Source organism: Melanostigma gelatinosum, assembly GCF_949748355.1.
Source record: "Melanostigma gelatinosum genome assembly, chromosome: 13".
Taxonomy (NCBI): domain Eukaryota; kingdom Metazoa; phylum Chordata; class Actinopteri; order Perciformes; family Zoarcidae; genus Melanostigma; species Melanostigma gelatinosum.
The window spans coordinates 10,296,231-10,319,385 of NC_136646.1; the positions used below are offsets into that span (position 1 = coordinate 10,296,231).

The 23,155-nt window shown below is 42.6% G+C and overlaps 2 protein-coding genes and 1 long non-coding RNA gene across 3 annotated transcripts in view; all 3 read right to left on the reverse strand.

The window, feature by feature from the left end:
• Nucleotides 1-88: 88 nt before the first annotated feature.
• ccdc134 (coiled-coil domain containing 134) lies at nt 89-7,020 on the reverse strand. The gene is made up of 7 exons (XM_079282620.1): nt 6,786-7,020; nt 3,847-3,966; nt 3,615-3,736; nt 2,985-3,069; nt 2,399-2,580; nt 1,234-1,305; nt 89-1,139 (listed from the first exon to the last, which is right to left on the reverse strand). Exons 2-7 carry the CDS (start codon nt 3,944-3,946, stop codon nt 1,014-1,016), a joined length of 687 nt encoding a protein of 228 aa, XP_079138746.1. The 5' UTR covers nt 3,947-3,966; nt 6,786-7,020; the 3' UTR covers nt 89-1,013.
• A 771-nt stretch (nt 7,021-7,791) lies between these two features.
• mei1 (meiotic double-stranded break formation protein 1) overlaps nt 7,792-23,155 on the reverse strand; it is a gene marked incomplete at both ends in the record, with an annotated part of 53,298 nt that continues 37,934 nt past the window's right edge. The window contains 2 exons of the mRNA XM_079282482.1: nt 7,792-7,873; nt 8,077-8,204. Of these exons, the coding sequence (XP_079138608.1) occupies nt 7,792-7,873; nt 8,077-8,204 (210 nt within the window). The remainder of the gene's footprint in view (nt 7,874-8,076; nt 8,205-23,155) is intronic.
• Nucleotides 9,804-11,784, reverse strand: LOC306787126. Its single transcript, XR_013772528.1, has 4 exons — nt 11,674-11,784; nt 11,255-11,339; nt 10,905-10,964; nt 9,804-10,085 (listed from the first exon to the last, which is right to left on the reverse strand). It is a non-coding gene; the product is annotated as an uncharacterized lncRNA (long non-coding RNA).

The following is a 23,155-nucleotide window of genomic DNA, read 5'->3' on the forward strand; positions in this document are numbered from 1 at the left end:
ACGCGCACACGCGATATGAAATACATAGGTTGTTTTTTGTACATATCAGTCATTTTATTTCATTAAATTTGATAACAAAATGGCTTGTTCATTCTGCAGCAATGATATTCTTTCTCTGAATATACATATCGTTTTATAACAGTCTTAAACAAATTCAAAATTACATCAATCTCGATTCCATATATCTAAAGCATTAAAATATGTTAATTTACAGCAACAATAAACAGAAAAAGAGCTCATATACTGTAAATCTGACGGACAGATATTTCCAACAGGATAAAATAATTCTTATCAACCAAAGGTCACTAAAATAAGCCAAATATGAAAAAAAGAATTCATTGATGATCCCTTTGATGGTGATGAAATTAACAAAAAGATATGAAAAGAAACAAAACATAAAATGTGTCCTCCTTTGAGCAGCAATAAGAACATAAATCTGCCAACTTACAAACAATATCCCACACATCTCAGTTGAAGGACCAAAAACTAAACCGTATTCCATCAATTCAAGCTCAACCGAACCAGGAACTGGCCAACTGGAATGAGGCGAGGATTTGGCAAACACACGTATTTGGAAGCATATGAGGTTTTAGACACGTTAACTCTAGACCAGACACAGTACAGTGGGGGGTTTGTAGTTTTTGTTTTTTAAAGATTATACTGAAATTAACCATATTCCATAAGTTATCAAAAATGAGCTTCCCTTATCAACTCCTATTCCAGAGCTGCTTCACCTTCTACGCAACGTTACATTTCCCAATTATAAATCACTGCGGATGTACAGCAATCCACACCGTTGCCATAAACTGACACCTCCACTTTACTCTTTTATTTGTGTAACCTCGAGGGTTCCTCTTGTTTTCAACAGAGCACGTGGCTTTTTTTTATACAAGTGATGACAGCTTTTATTTCCTTCACTGTCGCCCCCGGAGTCTACAAGTCAAGCCTCCTCTTGTGGACTGTGCGTGTGCTCCGTCCTTCCTTCCTCGTCTCCTCCGCTCCGCGGTGCAGCGCTATAGCTCGGTGCGAGAGCGGGAGATGCGAGGGCCTTTCCTTATTTCTTTCCTCTTCTCCTCTTTCCTCCTCCTCTTCTCCTCCTCCCTCAGGATCTTCTGGAACGCCTCGGCGGTGTGAAGCACCTGAAGCGGACGAGTCGGGGTTAGAGAGGCAATGCGAGGCTCTGTTTTCTAAAACAAGAGGGGCAGGGTGTGGAAAAACATGCGTCACACTTACGTCGTCTCTCTCCGTGCGGTACGGGTTGATGAAGTCGGGGGATTTCTCAGTTATTCCCAGCTCCTGTGACATCTTGAAGAGATGGGCAGAGTCGACAAATGAGGAAAAGAGGAGGAGAGGTTCACGTGATCATGTATTCAAAAGAGACGAGGAATGAAAATGAGACACCGTGACATCACTTACTCTGCAGCTCAAACGCAGCTGCAGACGAAATCGGTATTTCTTCGGCGCACTATATCTTATCTGATCATTTCATCATGTCAGCTTTAGATGCGATGAGCTACATGAAATAGGGGGGGGGGGGCAGTTATGCTTAAATGTGACGGGCGATAGGTTTGCCAAGTGGCCGCTGACCACAGATACACAACATCTGTTCAATTAAGTCAAAAAATCATTAAAATAGACCAAAAGAGCTCGTTTATAAAACAAATAGAGCCATACGTACATGTTTTAGTGATGGGAGGAAACCGGAGCACCATATACATTTTATCTGATGAATTGTATTAATGTTTGCTCATTAACTGGCCCCAGGGCGAGGTGAGCATCCCTGGAGTCGGGGCTTAATAGCGGGGTTACTGAGGCACTGCTGCCGCTGCTTCCAGCCTCAGAATTAATCCAGAATATAATCCTCTCGGCCCATGGCTAAAGTCACACATTAATCCTGCCAGAGTTTAGTTCATTAACCCGCGCGGAGATACGCCATTTCATCTGCTTTGCTCTTTCGAGTTCTCAAAAGGCCGCAATCCATCGGGGACAAATTTGACGACCAATGACACATTAAGCGGCGATGGCCGACACCGAGGATGCGCCGTGCACCCGCATGACTGCAGATTACACGGCAAGCTCCACATCCATCCCACCCTGTGCTATATAGCGTTGAACTGCTCATTTCATCATGCCCTTATATGTCGTTCTGCATCTAGACTTCACAACAAGGAAGCGTTATCAGCATTTTGCTCAGGATTCAAATTGTAAAAATAAACTAAACTGAATCAGCCTCCATATTGGGACTTGTTTTAGCTCCTTTAATGTGGTCGGAGTTTGCATTTTTAGCAGCGTTGTCTAAACAGCACTCTCTTTCTGTGTAGCTCTGCAGAACGGTGATCTCACAGATGTTCTCAGCCAGTCAGAAACAACAAGAGCCGGGTCGGCGATGTAGTCTTACGAGGGTGAGGACGTGTTGGTGGGCTCCGCCTGTGAAAACCCCCGTCTGGTTACAGAAATTCAGGCCCCAGCGCAGCAGCCCGTCCCAGTCGGTGTTCCGGTCGAAGTAGTGGTGGACGATGCGGGGGAAACGCAGCGCCACGTCGCCAAAGAACGCCGTGTTCTCCACCACGTGGGAATAAGCTGCAGATGTGAGGGAGAGGAGAGAAACAGGTCAACTAAAAAAAATAAGACAGGGGGAGGAACCTTTTGATGCAATGCATGTGTGTGAGCACATGCTGATAAATAGAACAAAAAGGGAAGAGAGCAGCTCAAGTGATGGCTGATCTAGTTCAGGGAACACACTCAAATAGGTGGTGCCGGTGAATAAGCAGGAGAAAGAGGGGGAGATGTTACAGATGATATTATTGGCACCAAAGGGGGATAAGGATGAAAGAAAGGCGGAGTGACACGAGAAACGGGTGACAAACCAGTCAAGAGGTGTTGGAGACAGAAACAGTGAGGCTGCTAAATAAAAGTGTCTTATGTAAGTGGAGCGAGAGCAAAAGACAGAAATGAACCAGCTGTAGTGTGAAAGGGAATCAGACCGTCTTTGATCTTGTCGTCCATTGGGAACGGGTCGTCGGGCTGCATGTTGGCCGTAACCAGGATTTGTCTCGAGTCCTCCAACACCTTAGGAATAGAAAAAACACAAAAAACTGTTTAATAGGTTTAGTTACATTACACGATGAGCCGGGGATTTAAATTGCTGTTAGAAGATCAGGTGTATGTGTAATATGTGTAATATATATATATATATATATAAACAGCAATCTGAGAATTAGTCAGCATCTACTTAGATAGTATATGGAGGAGATGCGTCTTGGAGCCACTGAAGGTCGACTACGCTAGTCGTCCTTGAGAGGCGCGCAGATAGCCGTCCTCTGGGAGGATGAGGCGCGCTGTAAAGCAGAGCTCCGAGAGTCCGAATTAACATTCAAATGAATGCGAGGAAAACATGCTGCTGAATGTGATGTGGCGCTTTTGATTCTCTGTCGCGCGGCGACCCTCCTCGTCCTTCAATCTGCCGAGAGCACAAGACGCTCGGGCTCTTTGAAGTAACTGTTGCTCTGTTGGTTTTTCCGATTTTGTTTTTCCTTGTGCGCTTGGTTTCGCTGCTGCCCACAGACTATGTCAGTACACACGCACACACACACACACACACACACACACACTACCTTGAAGAGTCCTTTAAGCATGATGTCTATGATCTTGTACTGCTGGTTGATGTCGTTCAGCTCCACCAGGTTCTTCAACGCGCTCAGTTGATCTTTCCTCTTGGTCTCAAACAGCCGCTTGTCTGATAAGAGGAGCTCAGGAGGACACACACTCTCCACATGGGGCGTAACGCACATATATGCTCATGCATGCTCCGTCACATTAAACACACACAGACACGCAGAAGGATACAGATGTCCAGGTAGGAGTCGTGTCTCATTCTGTGCGCGTCCGAGTCCGCCGAGCCGAGGGCGGCGGCGAGTGCCAGGACCAGCGCACACACACTCCGCATGGTCGGCAGAGAGGCTCTCTCTGCCGAAGAAGGAAAAAAGAAAATGAAGAAGACAAGTCATGAGATGCACATCGCGTTGTTGAACATCTCGACACTGAGCACACACACTAAGAGATTGTGATCTCAATTCGGACAACTCAAGAAGAGAATTCTTTGACTGAACACGTTGTCTTTTGATGCAGAGACTTCACTTTCATCTCAAAATAGTTCTCTTATTCACAAAGCCGCTTTTCCCCCTTATTTTCCTGAGCTGCTGGAACGGCTCCGTCTCTCTTGATACTTGTGGAATACAGGAGAGATAGATGGGGAGACGTGCTGGGGATACGTGGTCAATGTGGAACACGAGCAACTTCCTTTCCCTAATGGGCTTTTTTTTTTACACATTTGAGAGGGCGGCGCGAGAGCGAGAAGATAAATACAACAGCTAAAAATAGCATCTCATCAAATGAAAATTTGATGAGGGCCATATTTTTAAGAAAACATTGGAAGGAAAAACTGAAGGAACTGGAGGGAGGGAGGGGCAATGTTGATGAAAAGCTACAAGATATAATTCTTCGCTCGGAGCTCTGCTCAGACACGGCGGTAAAACCTAAAGACTCACAGATAGCAGAGACAGTGCGAGATAGATGGAGCCTGTGCAGGAGGATAATGGGCGCCCGGGACTGGATTTCGCACCGACAGAATTAATCTTTACAAGCGGCGCGGCTGCCGACTCTCGAGCCTGAAGGACTAGTAGGATGCGAGCAAACGTCTCGGGTGTGAATGTTAGTTGAGAGTGAATCTCACTTAAATCAGGAGGAGGAAAAGCATATGCTCCTGGACACACACACACACACACTATGCCTCCACAGAGTGCTGATAACGTGGATCCTACTACAACCTCCTCCTGTAGCACGACTGCTTTGCTTTCACAGCACATCCCGAACGCAGCGTGACGACAGTCCAAAGACTCTAATCTGACAGCTGATCTCAAGATATGATTCTCCCGGTGCGAGTGAGACTTCTTTGGTTCGAAGTGGTGGTCTCTGTGTCTCTTATTTAAAAATCAAACAGCAAGAGAACTTGTTTTTTCTTACAGAGTCAGCAGAAACAAGTGTTCCCGAAGACAGCTGAGCGAGGACAACGTTCGATTAAGGCCAATTTGTGCGTTCGGAGAACATCTTTTGGGTAGCTGCCCAGCTTTCTGAGAAATGCAGCACTAAATATCCGTAAGTGCTGCTCGAAAGCCTCCATATTTCTAGAGCAGCCAAGCGAAAAGGCCGCCTTAGTCCCTCCCAGCGTCCAGTTATTTCCCTGTGAGCCTCCATGCAGTCAGCCATGTGGCTCTGACGATAAAAAAAGGTTATCGCCAACAGCACAATTTAATGCAGTCAACACAAGGCTGGCGGGTTTTCCGTGCAATTGGGCAAAGTGCTGAGACTTTTAAGGAGCAGCGGAAGATGGACATTAGGAGCAGATCAATCATCTCTAATGTGGCATGAGCGGCGCAGGAACGAGAGTCTGAATGCATCCATTAACTGCAAGCAGGCAACGCTGATTATACAGGACGGTCATTTGAGGGACTGAGTCACCTACCGGGAAAGCACTCACGTTTTGAAGTCAGATTACACCTCACCGTGACACACGTTAATGTAGAAACCAAGCGCTCCTTGATTCTTACGCTGGGCTGCTTGTGGAGACATGACACACTAACATAACATGATTTCTGCCTGTTGTCATAACAGCAACACCTTTTTTTGCTTGAGGTGTGCAGCACCACGTACACACATCATATTGTAGGACGAACAACACAGCTGCTCTGGGGGAAGCGTGCTTTTGGGTGGATTTTCCTCCAGCTGACCCCCTGACGGCCAGCGTCCACAAGGTGGGAGGGTCTGGGACAGATTCGGTCCGTCAATGTGGCACTCAGGTCGGGGTGAGGCGTGTTCGCCGCGGGGAGATCTGGAGGCGTGTAAGCCCACGTAGATTTGTTTTCCTGCTCTCCCAAACAACAACCCACTGTGGCAGAGTTCCTGTGTGGGAGACCCAGGTTCCAGCGCCGTCAGATAAGTGGGCTCGCATGTCTTATCCCACTGCACACCCGTGAAGATATACAGCTCCACTCTGAACTCCCTGCGGTGTGAAAACACACATCAGATATTCTACTATGCGGTGAAATATCTGCAATTTTCAGGAAACGGTCCAAACTGTTAAGCAACCAGCTCTGACTTTAACTTCAAGAGGCAAACGTAGCCCTCGAGGAGAAAGAGACTCCTGAGAGGATGGAGCGAGCAAGATGCTCATCAGACAGCTGGATGTGCATCAGCAGTGGATCCAGATCCCCCTCAGGCTGCCAGCCTGCTGTGGGAGGTTTGAGGTCCAAGGACTGACACATCATCGCTCTCCCCGTTATCATTCATGCAGAGGCACGGCCACGGACATGTGATGATGATGATGGCAGAGCCTGGATTAAGACCGTCACGTGGCCCATCAATTACAGATTGCTTAGTTGATTGCGCGAACCCCTTCCTGACCAGCGCGACTCTCCGCGAGCAATAACGAGTTAATTAAGAGCCAGAAATAACGCGTTTAGTATGAAGCTGTGGCGTAAGACCCCATCTGTTAGTGAGCTACGTCAACTCCGCAATTCTACATCACAATTATGTGTACGCGGTTTCCTCGAGGGGGGCGCTTTTAGGGAATTGAACAAGTATTTGAAGTCGCTCCTCGACCCAATCGATTCCGCCCGTCATCGCAGCTGTGCGCGCAACGAAAGATTCATCGGCCAGCGGCCGGTTCAGGTGATCAAACAAGATCAAGCGCTGCACAGCACAGCCACGAAAACTCGCGGATCACTCACCGTGTTGTTGTGAGAAACGGTGGTGGTTAGGCGAACGGCGTTTGCTCCAAAGTAGTGCTGGTTAACCTTGTTTTTTTGTATCTCCACACGAGACGTTTAAGGTCAGCTCGCGGATGAAACGGACGGGACAGGCCACGTGCCCCTGCGGTTCCTCGGGTGACAGCAACACGGAGGTGTTCATTTACATGCGGCTCTCGCTGCTCCACTCCGCCAGCGACACGATCGCACCGGCTGGCTCGCCTCGGACGAATGACAGCCAGCGGGCGCTAACCGAGGAGGAGGATGTTGTTTCCGCACGGAGGATTTAGAGAGAGACGCCACCAGAGCGTGGGGTGCATTCCGTTTCCCTCGTGTGTTTTTTTCCCCTTCCATGTAGGTGATTCCTCTGAGATGCTAAGGATGTGCTGACATATTGCAAGAGATATTTTTGATGATACTTGCAGTGTGAAAAAAAGAGCTGTCCGTGTCCTGTCTGACTGATACACCGCTACCAAATAATACGGAGTTTACTTTAGTACCAACAACTACATTGATTTTATTCCTGGAGTAAACCTAATCCAGAGATCATCAGTGGACATTATATTTAAATATCCTGATACAGAAAAGTGTATCAAAGATTTTCTACACAAATTCTAATAAGACACAATAATAATGATTGTGTCCTGTGGGTGGCTTAGTGTGTGAGCGACTGGTATATAGTGTGCGTAATGGTATTATATAATATGAAAAGGAACACAGTTACAGGTGTAGGCCTATAATAAAGAAACAAATTGGTTTTTGATCTTTAATGAATAAAGACGCCACAGTAACGGCGTTGCACGAAACTACAAACTTGATAACTTCAAATACTTTCAAAATACATGCAGGAAATTACCTCACTGAGACACGTGTCAGATGTGTGCAGCTTTAAGAGCAGAACGGGAAAACACACTAGGTCTCTAGTGAACGTATGTAACAATACGTGAACAATGAAATTGGCAAGATGATGGCGTAACAATATCAGCCATTATAATAATGTCAGTGTGCCGGAACATGAGCCTGCTTTCACTTTGAAGTCAGACAGACAGATGGACACGTCTCCAACACGCCTGAGGACAACAGTCAAGGAGCTTAGGAAGCAGAGAGTAACTAAAAGACACCTGAACGTGTGTATTGTGTTTACGATAAGTGCAGAGTGTGTTGCAGCTTGTCAGACACATACAGATGCATGTTTGAGCGAGCGACATCGTGTCAGCATGTGTGTGTGTTCACAGGTGTTCATGCGTGCGTTTCACTTCAGGTAAAGGGATACAGGACGTTGCCGGGCGGACTGGGGCTGCAGCTCTCGCTTGGCGTCTGCAGGCAGAGCGACTCCATCGCAGCCCTCGCTCTCTGCTTCTGCTCCTCTGTGAGCGGCGGCTGCAGCACGATGCTCTGGATCTGAGTGAGCGGAAGAAGAGGGAGGATTTTACTTTGTTGAATGACAAAAAAAAGGGAGAGGGGGAGACGAGCCGCATTACAGGGAAGGAACAGAGGAGAAGGGAGAAAAGAAAGAGCCCGGGACATAATGCCAATATTGGGACTGAAAGGTTAATCGGCAGTGAGGAGGGAGGAAGTAGGGAAAGAAAGTTGAAGGTCTGAATCTTTTTATCCTGCGTGGCTGATATACGAGATTGGGAGCATTTTCATTGCCTCTCAACCGCTCTCAACATGGCGACGGCGTATGAGAGCAGAGTGGGACACGCCCTCATGCACGGACGTGCACTAAAAGCACCGGGGCCAGAGCGGTGGCCGGTACGTCAAAGCTAATACATAGGCAAGACTGACAAAAGGCAAATTCTTCAGAGGGAGACTCTCACTCTCTCTCTCTCTCTCACTCACACACACACACACACACACACACACACACACACACACACACACACACACACACACACACACACACACACACACACACACACACACACATACACGTTTTTGCTACATGGTGGGGACGCCTGTGTAGAGGTTACGCGTGGGGACCTCATTTTCTGAATGGAATAACGGCATACTTTTCATCACATAAATTTTGTTTTGGTCCTGGGAACCAAAATATCAACTCAAGTATCAAAACTTCTCAAATTTAAAAAACTGAATTTTTGTCTGGTGTTTCTATCCCAGCGGGGACGCTCCTATCATGTCATAATACAAACCACCACCAGGGGACACTGTTAAAAATGTGTCTTTCAAGCCTATATACGGAATTCAAGCCTATATAAGGTATTCAAGCCTATATAAGGTATTCAATGGAGGGTAAGTTTATAGAAACTAGAGCTTTATTTAAAAAAAAGAGTTGTTTCTGTATTATATTTTGTTAATTCATTTAATATTGCATTTGTGGATTCACCATTAAATGTTGTAATTGTATAATGACTCATCTGTGTATATTGAACTCCACTCAATGTAAATGTCAGATCAGAATCAGAAATGTTCAAACTTCACAGCTTTATTTCAAAGTTCTGTGCATTTTTCAGATATAGTACACTGAATATTACAGTTGAAAGCATTACAGTTTTGATACTGTGATATTCAGTGCTTTGTATTTCAGTTGAAAAAAAAACCTACAAATGATGGAGCTGAATATCACAGTATCACAACTGCAATGCTCTCAGCATAATATTTCAAAGTAGTATTTCACTTGCAAAACAAATACTGAACTTGACTACTACAATACTTAAATTGTAATTCTGTAAACATTATTTCAACACTTACTGTTTCAAAACCTTTCAATGCCTCACAACTGTTGTGTACAACTTCTATTACAACTGCACTGCAATGTACACTTTTTAAGTGTAGTGAAATGGTTTTAAATAACAAAAAATACAACGAAAATATGTTTGTGTATCACAAAATAGATTCGTACAACTTTAATGCCGTAACGCAAATAGAAATATTCAAATATTTAACAAAGAAAACGAGGAATGTCAAAGAGAACAGGCACGATTATGAATTCTTCAAAAAAAACAAAAAATAAATATTGAACAACGTCCAGCAACAGAAGTGCATAAATGTCCAGCAAAGATTGTACCTGTAGTCTTCCATCTGAACACAATAGTGCACAAATGTAAAAGCTTACCTTTCTTGCAAAGACTTTCGCTTTAGTGCATCAATTCGGTTTTTTGTGTAAAATTTCACTGCCTCCCACCTCCTTCCTTTGAGAGCTAGTGGTGACGTCTGAATGCATTCCAGGAACCTTCCAAGATCTGATGTGGTCCATGAGTGTTTTTTCCACAGCCTGGATTTCGTCGTTGGTCCACTTCTGTTTTTTTGTTTGTGATGACCCTGAATAAAATGAGACAGTAATTTAATGTTATTCAAAAACCAGCAAGTACTGAGGCTATAATGTTGTATCGATCTTGACTGTAGCAGTACACAAAATATGAGTAGAACAACCTGTAGTTGCAGTAACATAAGTATTTGGAGCAACAGTGTCTAATACAAAAATAGAACTCGCAGCAGAAATATAGACGGTAGTTGCAGAAGTATGAACAAAGACACGGTTTACTAACACTAGCTTCAGTATTACATGACACAAGTGGAGTACTTCATTTAAAACAACTGGTCATTGTCCATTTAGTCCAGAGGACATTATGTGATTTAGGACTAGATGAGATCTACTGACCTGAACAAATGAGTCCTTTACATAGATGATTCTGAATTCAATATACTGGATGATGTGAAATTATATTTCCTTACGTAATGATGCCAGTTACTTTAATATGGTGTTTCATTAGCCTCAAAACCTGGGCACACAAAAACCAGGTGCGTGATAGAAACGCACAGAGTAATATTGAAAGTTAAAGTATACTCACTATGCAGAATGGACAAAATAATATATTTATAGTAGGCTGAAATCATTGGATAATAATTATCGATGCATTAATGAATGTATCACTTTAATGTTGCAGCTGGTAAAGGTGGAGCTCATTTGAACTACTTAATACACGTATTAACTAAGTTACATACTACATAACGATACATGATAGTTTATTAGTTTATTTCTATTTTGGATAGGGAATCTATAAAATGTATTCTCATGTCAGTGGACTCACTAAATAACTTGATCCTAGGTGAGAAACTGAAAAACTTTGAAAAGATTACCTTTTTTTGTGTGTGATTGACCAGAGGCCTCTCCAACCAGCATCTTTTCATCCAAACTACCTATTAAAACACAAGCAAAACTGAGAATAACAGACTTTCAATTAATTTCATACATCCAATCAAATAGTGTCTACAATCTGTTGGTGCCCACAGAATAAACACTCATGTGGTATTTTAAGGAAACTGTATTAGGGAAAGTGATTGGAAATAAATCAATAAATAATACAGGCAAGGTAAAAGGCATGCAAATGATTAAGGCTAGCAATGTACCTGGACAGTGTGTGCTTTCTTTCCAAGAGAAATATTTTATCAGAAATTTTCACAATCCTCACATTTACTCGAAATATTACCTTTGGCTGGATGTGGATCATCCTCATCACTGTACTCAGAACTTGATAGAGGTTCTCTTTTGTCTCTGAGCATTTGTCTGTTGAGCTTAAAAAAATAAAGGATTAGACTTCGATATTCTTCATTGTAAAATCACAAGCATTTAACAATAATAAATGTCAAGACAAAACAATAGACTAAAACTAGGCAACATGTTTAGAAAAGAAATTGAGTGCTGGGCTCTTAGGTTTATTTTCCTGTGCCTTTATTTGAGATGCGAGACGTTAGCTCAAAAGACTTGTGCTTTGTCTCGTAGTGGCACTTCACATTACCGCTTTCAATAATCATCACAGCCTCTGAAAATATTACCCTGATTCCTGTAAACTGACAGATGTCATGGCCCTTTTCATGTTAGAATGTGAAGTTTTGCAAATAAACTTACAACTCCACTGTCGGTTCTCATGAGCTCTGGAACACTTGTGTCCTCATCGACATCAGCTGGAGTGGGGTCAAGAATATCGGTATTGTCACTGGACCGCTGGTGTTATTCCTGAAAAACAAATCATTTTTTTGTAATGTTTAGACAGGCTCCCAACCTACCAGTCTGCCTACCTATCAGTCGACCTACCAGTCTACCTACCTACCTACCTACCAGTCTACACTGTTTTACATAAATAAAATAATACACAACCAAACAACAAATACTACAACTTATATTTCATCAGACATTATGAATAAGTGGCTGCAGTGCAAACTATTTAATTTATCCTTGTGGGAAACACTGTCGTAATAATGGAAGTCTAATATGTGTGATTAACTAGCTGTAGTCTGTAAGAAATGAATTACTCTAGCATTGTTTTGATTTCTGTTCGACATTCACAGTCGAGCAGGTTAACTGTCAATTAAGAACCCAAAGAAGATGACATATCCTACCTCGTTGGTCTGTTCAGGGTTAAAGCCATCTGTCACATCAGCGCCTGCAAATATATTAGAGGATAGAAATGTTAATATGGTTTACGATGAACTAATAACTTCAACATCATCTTTGATGGGTCAAAATGTGTTTCATTTGCGTCTAGACTATTTTTAAATAGTTATATGATTTAAACCCTGAGAGTATGATCAGTTTGGGATTGAAACCAATAGACTCCCTGAAGTATTCAGTATAATATTCTCCACTATTACAAAAGACTTTCTCAGTATTTCAAGCTGCAGTGGTAGAATTTTGTGTAATTAAAATTGTTGCCTGAGCTGCTATTATTACATTTTGACTGAAATTAAAAGTAATTTGTTCTGGTCTTATAGGCTGCATTATAGTAAGGTGATCTACTTATTTCTGAAAGTATGAGGCTAAATATTCTACTTCAATACCCATGGTTATTTGAATTACAATATCTGCTTACATGTGAAGAAATACTTTTTTTTAAAGTTAACCTTGACTCAATATGTCAAATATGTCTCTTTGTTGAGCATAATATTCACGTTCTGTGGGAAAAGATAATGATGATAAAATATAAATTCTAAACAATATCTAAATATCATTTTGTGACTAAAAAAGCCCCACGATGTGTAAATTATCCATTTGTAGTTAACTGTAATTAGTTGTCCAGCCTTCCGTTAACGGTAGGCTGGTCTCAGATCGCATACCTGCAAACTCATGAGTGAAAAAGGTGACAAGCCCGAAACAGTGAACAGTGTGATGAGAGGACATGTGAGCCCTTGTTGCTGTAGTTCATCTCCTTGGAGCAGAGGCTACATTTAGCCTGAATATCAATGTGTTAAAACACTGTGACAGCAGGAAGCTGCACTCACGTCTGTTCAGACCTCCACCTTTATCCAGACCCACCTCCACCTTTATCCAGACCCAGCTCCACTCACAGCTCTGTTAGCTGCACATGCTAGCTGCACATGTTAGCTTAGTGTTAGCTAATATTAGCTGTCCATCTCGGTTAACTTCCAGCACATTGCAACAGCTCTTTTTATATGGCAGTACATGTACCAACATTAGGAGCAAGGACAATAATTAAAAACTTACCATTTCCATCCAGGTTCCACAGCTAGCCCGTCAAGTTACATGTGTGTGGAGCCGCTCGACAGTCTGAGGCAGTGAGTCACCTCTCCACGGGCGCATGCACTGATGGGGGAGGGGCCACGCCATGGTCCCCATGATGATGGTAAACGTCAGGTTTTGTGTAATGTCAGCAATGAAACTTAAGGTACTTTACACAGAACATGACATTGACTGTCCCCACCGTAACCTCACCCATCCCCCACTCCTTCGGTCACGATCAGCATGAGGGAGCTCTGAGGCTCGGCCTGGTCTGCAGCCGTTGTTAATAACTTAGACAGGTAATAGTAATTACTAAAACGGAAGGATTACATAAAATACCTGCTTAAGTTGAGACTTTATTGCTCAACTAGAATTTAGTATAAAGTATGTAAAAAAAAAATTCAATTAAAAAAGGACATTGAAATGAAACAAGCATTTCTAATGAAGTTAAGTAATAGAAGCATTTTTGAACTGTTAAAAAATTATACAACCATTGATATTCATAAAATAGAAACTACAACTATTTACAAGCCATTGTATTCAACAGAAGTATTTATATGTGTATTTAACTAACATATTATGAAAAGACTGTTAATGATGTGTACATGTTGCTGTTTCTGTTGGGTGCAATAAAAACACTTGTAAATGGCTTTTTATGCTAAAGTTCACATATGATGGACACAAGAGGACCCTCTTCAAGGTACAATTAGATTCAAGTCATTAGCATGCTGCTAACAGGAGATAGCATTCCAGAGGGTCTGCAGATTTTTCCGCAATATTTTCCTATTCAAGTCATCAAGGGGGATGTTGCCAAGCAATTTCCCATCAAATTCAACCATGTTGTGAGAAGTTATGATTATTTGAAGGATGGGCCAGTTGGTCATCACTTTCCATAAATTTTATCCTGGCAAAATCCCCCATTCAAATGTAGGCCAATTCCCTCCTCCCGCGCAGGCATGCTAAGTGCTAGGGAGTACCATCTAACTTGAATGTGCCTCATTGGGGCCTGTCTACAACATATTAAAAAAACAGGGCTCTGACATCTTCCGAAGTAAAAGATGGTCTGATCTCATCAAGAGTACGACAGGGTGTACAGCTTAGGGACATGTACCCCATGCTGAAGTCTGAGTTTGATACAGGCAAAAATCAGTTCTGGATAATCTAGAGGGCTTTTTTCCAGGTGGTCATATTGTAGGCCTTGTCCACAATGTGTGTGCACAATCTGGGGGTTCTAGGACCCATATTTGAGAAATTATGGCCATTCTTGCATATGCCAAAATATAAGTGAATAAGGCCCCAATTGAGCCCAATTAAGCCCTTTGTGGCTGTTTTTGGGGACCTTAACTTGCAGCTATGAGGCCCAGATTATAGGTGTGTAATGGTGACGAGCCCCTCTTTGAGGCAGAAAGGGATTTAAAACCCTACCCCTTTTTAAAGTATAAAAAGTTTGAGAAAAGACTGGTAAAATCTGGATTGTGACCTTTTTAATATTGATCAATTTTAAAACACTTGTCAATGGCCTTCTTTGATGAAATTCACATATGATGGACAAAACAGGACCCTCTTCAAGGTTCAATTGGATTCAAGTCGTTAGCATGCTGCTACCGGAAGTTAGCTTTCCCAAGGTTCTACAGATATCTCGCTTTAGATCCTGCATCACCTTATCACAGGCGACTGATTTATGCAAAAATCAGGCAGTTCCAACCTTTCACTACGATTTAATGGCCCGTTTCTCACTTGCCAAAACAGGCCGAAAGATGAGGTCATATGCCTCAATTTTGACTTTTGGGGCTGTTTTTGGGGACCTTAACTTGCAGCTACGAGGCCCAGATTATAGGTGTGTAATGGTGACGAGCCCCTCTTTGAAGGAGAAAATGAATCAAATCTCTACTTTAAATTAAAGTGGACATTTTGAGAGAAAAGACTGTTGAAGGCCATGTCGGAACATAAGTGTCATCTGGGTAGAGACATCCATAGTTCACTATGGGAAAAGTGTTTGGAATGTCCCATTGAGTTTTATACCATTTAACGATGGGGCAAAGATGGAATGACTGTGAAAATTTCACGGTCCTAGCCCATTGTTTTATGGGGTAATTAGGCCAAATAACTTTAAAATGAAGAAAAATGCCATATATTACTACGGGAAAAGTGTACCGAATTTCCTATTGATTTTCATACCACGTGGTTTGTGGCCAAGGGCCGACTGACTGTGAAATTTTCAGCGTGCTAGCCCATTGCTTTCTAGGGGTATTAACTGAACGTCTATTTAAGCCAAATAAATGCTAAATGCCATGAATCACTATGGGAAAACTGTACAGAATTTCCCGTTGATATTCAGACCATTTCATCTTGGGGCAGAGGTTGACTTAATGTGAAAATTTCAGCCTCCTAGCCCATTGTTTTCTAGGTGTCTTTAGGCAGAATTGAGTCAAAAGGCCGTAATTTCTACGTGTACGGAGTTTACCATAGCAGAAAGTGTACCATCGCAGAAAGTGTATGGAATTTCCCCTTGATTTTCATACCACATGGTCTTTGGCCAAAGGTCGACTGACTGTTAAACTTTCAGGGTCCTAGCCCATTGCTTTCTATGGGAATTTGGGCAGAGTTCGGTGAGAAATCCATAATTCACTATGGGAAAAGTGTTTGGAATTTCCCCTTGATTTTCATACCACATGGTCATTGGCCAAAGGTCAACTGACCGTTCAATTTTCAGGGTCCTAGCCCATTGCTTTCTATGGGAATTTGGGCCGAGTTCGGTGAGAAATCCATAATTCACTATGGGAAAAGTGTTTGGAATTTCCCCTTGATTTTCATACCACATGGTCATCGGCCAAAGGTCGACTGACCGTTCAATTTTCAGGGTCCTAGCCCATTGCTTTCTATGGGAATTTGGGCCGAGTTCAGTGACAAATCCATAGTTCACCCATCTCATCCAGTTCACCCAGTTCACCCAGTTCACCCATCTCACCCAGTTCACCCATCTCACCCAGTTTACCCAGTTCATAATATCCCATCAAATTCAACCATGTTGTGAGAAGTTATGACTAGTTGAAGGATGGGCCGTTTGGGTAATCACTTTCCATTCATTTTATCGTTCAAAATGCCCCATTCAAATGTAGGCCAACTGCCCCTCTTCCCGCGCAGGCATGCTAAGTGCTAGGGAGTCCCATCCAACTTGAATGTGCCTCATTGGGGCTTGTCTACAACATATTAAAAAAGCAGGGCTCTGACATCTTCAGAAGTAAAAGTTGGTCTAATCTCACCAAGAGTGCGACAGGGTGTACAGTTTAGGGACGTGTACCCCATGCTGAAGTCGGAGTTTGATACAGGCAAAAATCTTTTCTAGATAATCTAGAGGGATTTTATTCAGGTGATCCTATTGTAGGCCTAGTCCACAATGTGTGTCCACAATATGTGGGTTCTGGGATCCATATGTGAGAAGTTATGGCCATTCTTGCATATGTCAAAAAATCCACTAATATAAGGGATTAAGGCCCCAATTAAGCCCTTTGTGGCTGTTTTTGGGGACCTTAACTTGCAGTTACGACGTCCAGATTATAGGTATGTAATGGTGACGAGCCCCTCTTTGAAGGAGAAAAGGATTCAAAACTCTACCCCGTTTTAAAGTATAAAAAGTTAGAGAAAAGACTGGTGTAAACTGGCTTTCGGCCACTTGGGAAGATAAGTGTCATTTGGTTCGAATCCTTTCTGTTGGGTGAAATAAACACAGTCCATTTCCAATTGATATTCGCACTATTTAATCTGTGGGCAAAGGTCGACTGGCTGTGAAAATGTCAGGGTCCTAGCCCGTTGTGCTCTATGCGAATTTAGGCCGACTTATGTCAAAAATCCTTAGTTCACTGTGGAGAAAGTGTATGGAATTTCCACTTGATTTTCATACCATTTAATGAATGGGCAAAGCTTGAATTTCTGTGAAAATGTCAGCCTCCTAGCCCATTCTTTTCTGGGGAAATTAGGCCAAATAAAGTCAAGATAAAGTCAAAATGCCATAAATTACTACAGGAAAGGTGTACGGAATTTCCCATTGATTTTCATACCACTCAATCTATGTGGAAAGATTTAATTACTGTGAAATTGTCAGCATGCTAGCCCATTGCTTTCTAGGTATTAACTGAACGTCTATTTAAGCCAAATGATTGCAAAATGCCATAAATCACTACGGGAAACTGTACAGAACTTTGGAAAATCGTAACTCGGCAGTCCGGAAGGGCGGGACAAAAAGTCAGGGTTTTTATCCTTACCCCAATGCAATGTTGCTCCAAGTTCTTCCTATAGTATATATATAGTGTTGTGCGCAAGAGAGTTTTATCCTCAGATTCCATGCATTAGATCAGAAGGTCACCACGGGAATATTCAAAGTAAGAGTTAAAAAATGAGGCCTGTAGCCACCATATAGCTAGTTGTTACAAAACAACTTACAATGAGCTTTGCTAGCTACAAGGGGTGCCACCATAGAAATACATTTTACGGTTTTCCGTGGTCTATTGAAGAGTTAGTTGTTATAATGACAACGCACGTCTGTGTGGCTAAGTGTTGTTGCAGCTTGGAAGAGAGCAGACTTAGCTCCAGAGACAGATGGCTAGCTACTGAGCTAGGTAGCTTATCTTTCTCCTGAGCAGGCAGGGAGTTATTCCATTATTTACATGTATCACAGGCTTTGTCTGACCTTTTGTTTCTTCTGGAAATGTTTGCCCTGTAAAATCATACTAAGCATACTTAAGCACGGTGCAAAAACACTGGCACTGCACTGTTATGAATTGCCATCATGATTCATCCAGAGAAACTGATATGAAGAGGTCAGAAAAGCATTATGAGCTCGCAGCTGCTTGTGAGAACTGCTGGTGCGAAAAATAAATCATGGTACACCAAAGAGTGAAATGTAGAAGGGCCCACTTTCAGCACCAGCCAGATGAGTAGCAACTTGGGTGGCTAATTTTCTGTAAATAGAGAAGCATTCAAGCATTGTTAAATTAGCAAGCTGGCTAGCAAACTAGACAACTGGCTAGTTAGCTAGCTTGCTAATTCCACTATGCTTAAATGCTTCACTAGTTACAGAAGATGGTCACAACAGCGGGCTGGTGGCCAGCAGCATCGCTGGGTCTAACAGTCCCTCGCCCTAACTCCCTATACAGAAAGTTTATTTTTTAGCTTTTGCAGCGTTATCTATGGTCGTAATAGTGGTCCAAAATGATGTCAAATTGCATACTTTAAGTCAAAAATATTCAAATATCCTTGGAGGACAACCAAACCCAAACTATCCTAGTATATTTTATTCAATGTAGAAATTCACGACTCTTTATCCTGCTGCGTAATATATCCTGTCTGATATGCTGCTCCTAAAACCTGAATAAATAGCTCACACCCTGTTGATTTCAGGCTGAAGGCATCGTACAGTAAAATATGTTTTAGAGTGATACTATAGGCTACAAATAACAGGAAAGCACTTTAAGTATTAACACTATGGGTAAATATACAAGCACACCACCGTAACCCTATACTGTTTCAGTTGGCGTATTATAGACCTACTATAGAAGATGCATAGCATTTGAATAGTATAATAATAGAACAATCAAATCAAAAACTGACACAGAATGCTATAACATGCTTAAAGATATAATAAATAAATAATTCAATTAATTTTGTAGAGTCCAAAATCATAAAACATAAATACATAAGGAGCAAGACATTGCTGACACCAGCCCACACACACGCCAACAAGTGAATGAATAATGGGAGTAATGGGACTTATTTTTCTCCGACTTCAAGAACGGCATCTGGCTATATCAATGTGCTTTCCCACGCTGTACAAGAGTGTGTGGATGAAGCATTAAGTTGCGACTCTATGCTTTGTGATGTTACTACTCCCCTTGTCTTTTCAGTCATTACTGCAAAACCTCTCCTCAGTGAGTCCGCAACTTGCCATATGTAGTTTACACGGAGATTAGCCTAATATAACGATTGCAATAGTAAGTGTACACATGAAAATGGCCGCCCCTCAAACCATCCTGCTGTATTGATTTAAAGGAAAATGTCTTTTCTACTCCTATTTTATGTTTATGGATACAACTCTAAACCTGCATTTGTCTGTTATCATCAATATCATTGTCATTGAACAGTGAGCACTGTTTAAAAGTTAGCTTTAAAAAAGCAGTGCAACAAAACAAGACCTTATTGATCTTACACCTCTGACATGGCAAAATAAATCAAATATAGACTATTATTATAATAGTTGTTGTTATTGTCAATAATATCAATGATGAGATAATGAATTGTGGTAAAATATCATTACAATTGTATGGAAGAAACTTAAAACAGGCATTTTACATGAGAAATATATAGACAATATACATTATGGTTATCGTTGTTTTTATGCAAATTTTTAAAAAACTATAGCAATATAAATAATATCAATATTAATATTAAGTATTTGTGTATTTATACATATATTTCTTTTTTATCAAATGTAGCATTTCATTCATGCTTATCTTTGGTCAAAAAGACACATTTAAAGTGTATTCCCAAACTGTAATACTACCTTTGACCAATAGGGGGCAATAGAGAGTGGACAAACAGCGATACACACTTCAAGAACAGCCTACCTCATGGGGACTGCAGTACTAGTGTGTATACACTAGGGGAGCATTCATACACACACACACACATTTTTTTCTTGAAAATGGTTTCCAGGGGACTTCTGAGAAAACTACATGGGGCATGTCTAGACACTGTTCTGAAGCTTGTAGGAGGGGTTTGCCGGTGGGGACCTCAGTTTTTGTCCCCACGTGACACGAGTCCCCATGGGTCTGTGTGCAGTCAGGTCAAAGTCCCCACCGGGATACAAAGACAAACACACACACACACACACACACACACACACACACACACACACACACACACACACACACACCTGGGATTTGCAGAGTGCTAAATAAGTAAGCATGACATAAAGCTTCTACTGCCAAAACAAAACTATTAACGTCAGTTGTCACAGGAAATGCAGCAGAATTATAACTGTATTAACACAACATTGTTGAGAGCTACACCAGCCTCAGTATTGTTATTAAAGCAACAACATCCGTTATGTTGTCATCATCATCATCATCATTCTCTGCATTACAACAGGCGAAGGTGAAGGAAAAATAAAAACTTGATTTGGTAACTGAAAAGAGCAAAAGGGAATGGAGAGGAGTTGGTGGGGCGAGAACAATGTTGGAGAGCAAAAAAAGAAGAAGAGAGACGGGGGCAATGGAATAAGGAGGAGAAACAGAGAAGGGGAGCGAGTGAAAGGTCAGGCTGTGTACCAGAGAATGAAAGAGATAGAAAGAGCGTAACAGAGGCCCTCCGGTCTGAGGGACGTTATTAATAGTCTGCCAGCGCTAGAATTTATGAAAAGGGACTCTCCCTTAAGACCAGCTCCTATCTGACAAGCTGGCTTATGCGCAACCCGTCACCACTGGATGATACAGAGACATAGTTAGAGAAATGGCCATGGGCTCAAGCTGCAAAAGCAAATGACGCATGCATGCACACACATGCTTGTATCATATCGTGTGTGCGTACATGCCTCCAAGACACACACACACACACACACACACACACACACTCAGTTGACAGTTATGTCACCACTCATCGGGAGGAAGCGAGACAGTGACACGACACCAGATCACTGCCAGATGTGCACAGAGAGCTTCATCAGAGCTCATGGACAGAGTTCAATGGTTTGACAGATTGGAGCAGAGGAGATGTTAGGGGAGTAAACTCATACTGTCTAGCGACCGTTAAGAGATGTCTGCCACATTGAACCCTGCCTCCCCTAAACTGCATCGATGTCGTACACACACACACACACACACGCACACACACACACACGCACACACACACACACACACACACACACACACACACACACACACACACACACACACACACACACACACACACACACACACACACACACACACACACACACACACACACACACACACACACACACACACCTATGCGAGCGCACAGACACACACACTCACACAGCTTATGATTGCCTGGCGCTCGCTGCACTGGGAGCTGCGGTTCGTGCCATCATTCTGTCACTCCTCTGACTCTGAGCTACTTTCAGAATGCTAAATGTGCTTCAGGTCCTAACATAAGATGCCAAATTGGAGCGAGGCAATCTGATGCGGCTGCTGCTCCTTCTGCGTTTCAGAACGTCTCGAAGCAAAACCCAGATGGGCTTTGTGCACCTGCCGCAAAGCTAACAAGGGTAACGACGAGGACATAGTTCATCGTGTTCAATCCATGCGGAAACAAGATGTTCACGGCTTGGATCTGAAGCCGGCTCACACAGCACCGTGTTTCTTCCGGGGACAATCTGGACGAGTGATGCTGATCACCAGTTAATGCTGCGATCACGACTGAGCACAGCAGAACCCCAACTGAGGGACAGAATGATTTATACAGATTCTCTGTTTGCCCTTTTTGTAAAATCAAAGTTAACCTTTGATGGCTAGACAGAACAGTGCAGATTAACCTATAAAAAACAGTTTTAATTAATAATTCAGCAAGCAGAAGAGGCCTTCAGACTGACACAACCTCTTTAACATCTGTGTGTGATCATCTTCAAACAAATGACCCGCAGCAACAAAACGTCGACTGAGTGAGATTGCAGTTGTGCATTTATTCCTCGAGCGCCTCGAGTTTGGGTCCACTGTACGTCGTGGCCATACTCTGCCTCTGTTGCTCGCCTTAACGTGCCGAGGGCTCAGTCTGGAATAATCACAGTATCACGAAAGAGAGAAAGAATGTACGCCAAGATGCAAGCTCAGGCCGAATCAACAGAAACATATAAAAGTCTATGACAATGACACAGATTATTCAGGAAAGCTTGTTTGTTTTGTTTTCCTTGAACCTTTAGTTAGCTATTAGGAGTGCTGATTTATTCTATTTTGTATTTCTTGTGTAAATTATTAATCAATGATCACAGGCCCCAGAGTGAAATATCAAAGATTAAAGCAAATGTTTTCTCGTGCGAGTATTTCTCCCCCTATGGCATCCCAAGAGCACGACAGTATCAGGGGGCAGTGATTATAAAATACAATGTGCACCTGCTCCTTGCTTTGTGTACATCAGGGTGACCATTAAAGGTGCTAGATTCCAAAATCAAAAAGCACGATAACAGTGCTGAGAGAGCTAACGGTGTTAACACTTGTGGGGATCAGCTATTACGTCATCAGCTGTTTTAGCGAGCCAGTGGGCCACACACACAGGCAATCATAGGCACCAGCATGCAGGTGCGATCGGACCAGCTACGTAAACAGAGCTCAGAGAAGCCCGGGTTACAACACACAGTGACTTCCTTCTCTGCTCAGCTATATCTTTACAGAGCAGGCAGCTGTTTGCGGCTGTATTAATGCTCTCATTTTGGGAATTATGCACCTTTGATGATGGTTGGAAGAGGGGTGTGGAGAGAGCAAAGTGGCAGAATGTGCGTGTGAGATGTTTCCATGTTAGGCGAGATAGTTTTGGTTTTTGAGGAGGCATCAGCTCCAGACTACAGACCAGACAAAAGGCCTAGAGCACCACTGAGCCACACCCCCTATGGTGACCTCTGACCTTACACTTTACACCGGTCTTTGCAATTGCAACGTTAAACTACAGCCCCCCCCCCCCCGTCACTGCTGTGTGACTGAAGTATCTACTGTTGTAAATTGGCTCTTTGTTATTGCAGTCCTTCTGTGAACAAATTCTGGTCATTTATTTGCATAAAAATAAACATTTATTGGCTGTGAAGAACAGCAGGAGCAGAAAAACACAAAGTATTATAAACCCAGCGTGAACCCGACTGTTACGGAGCTTT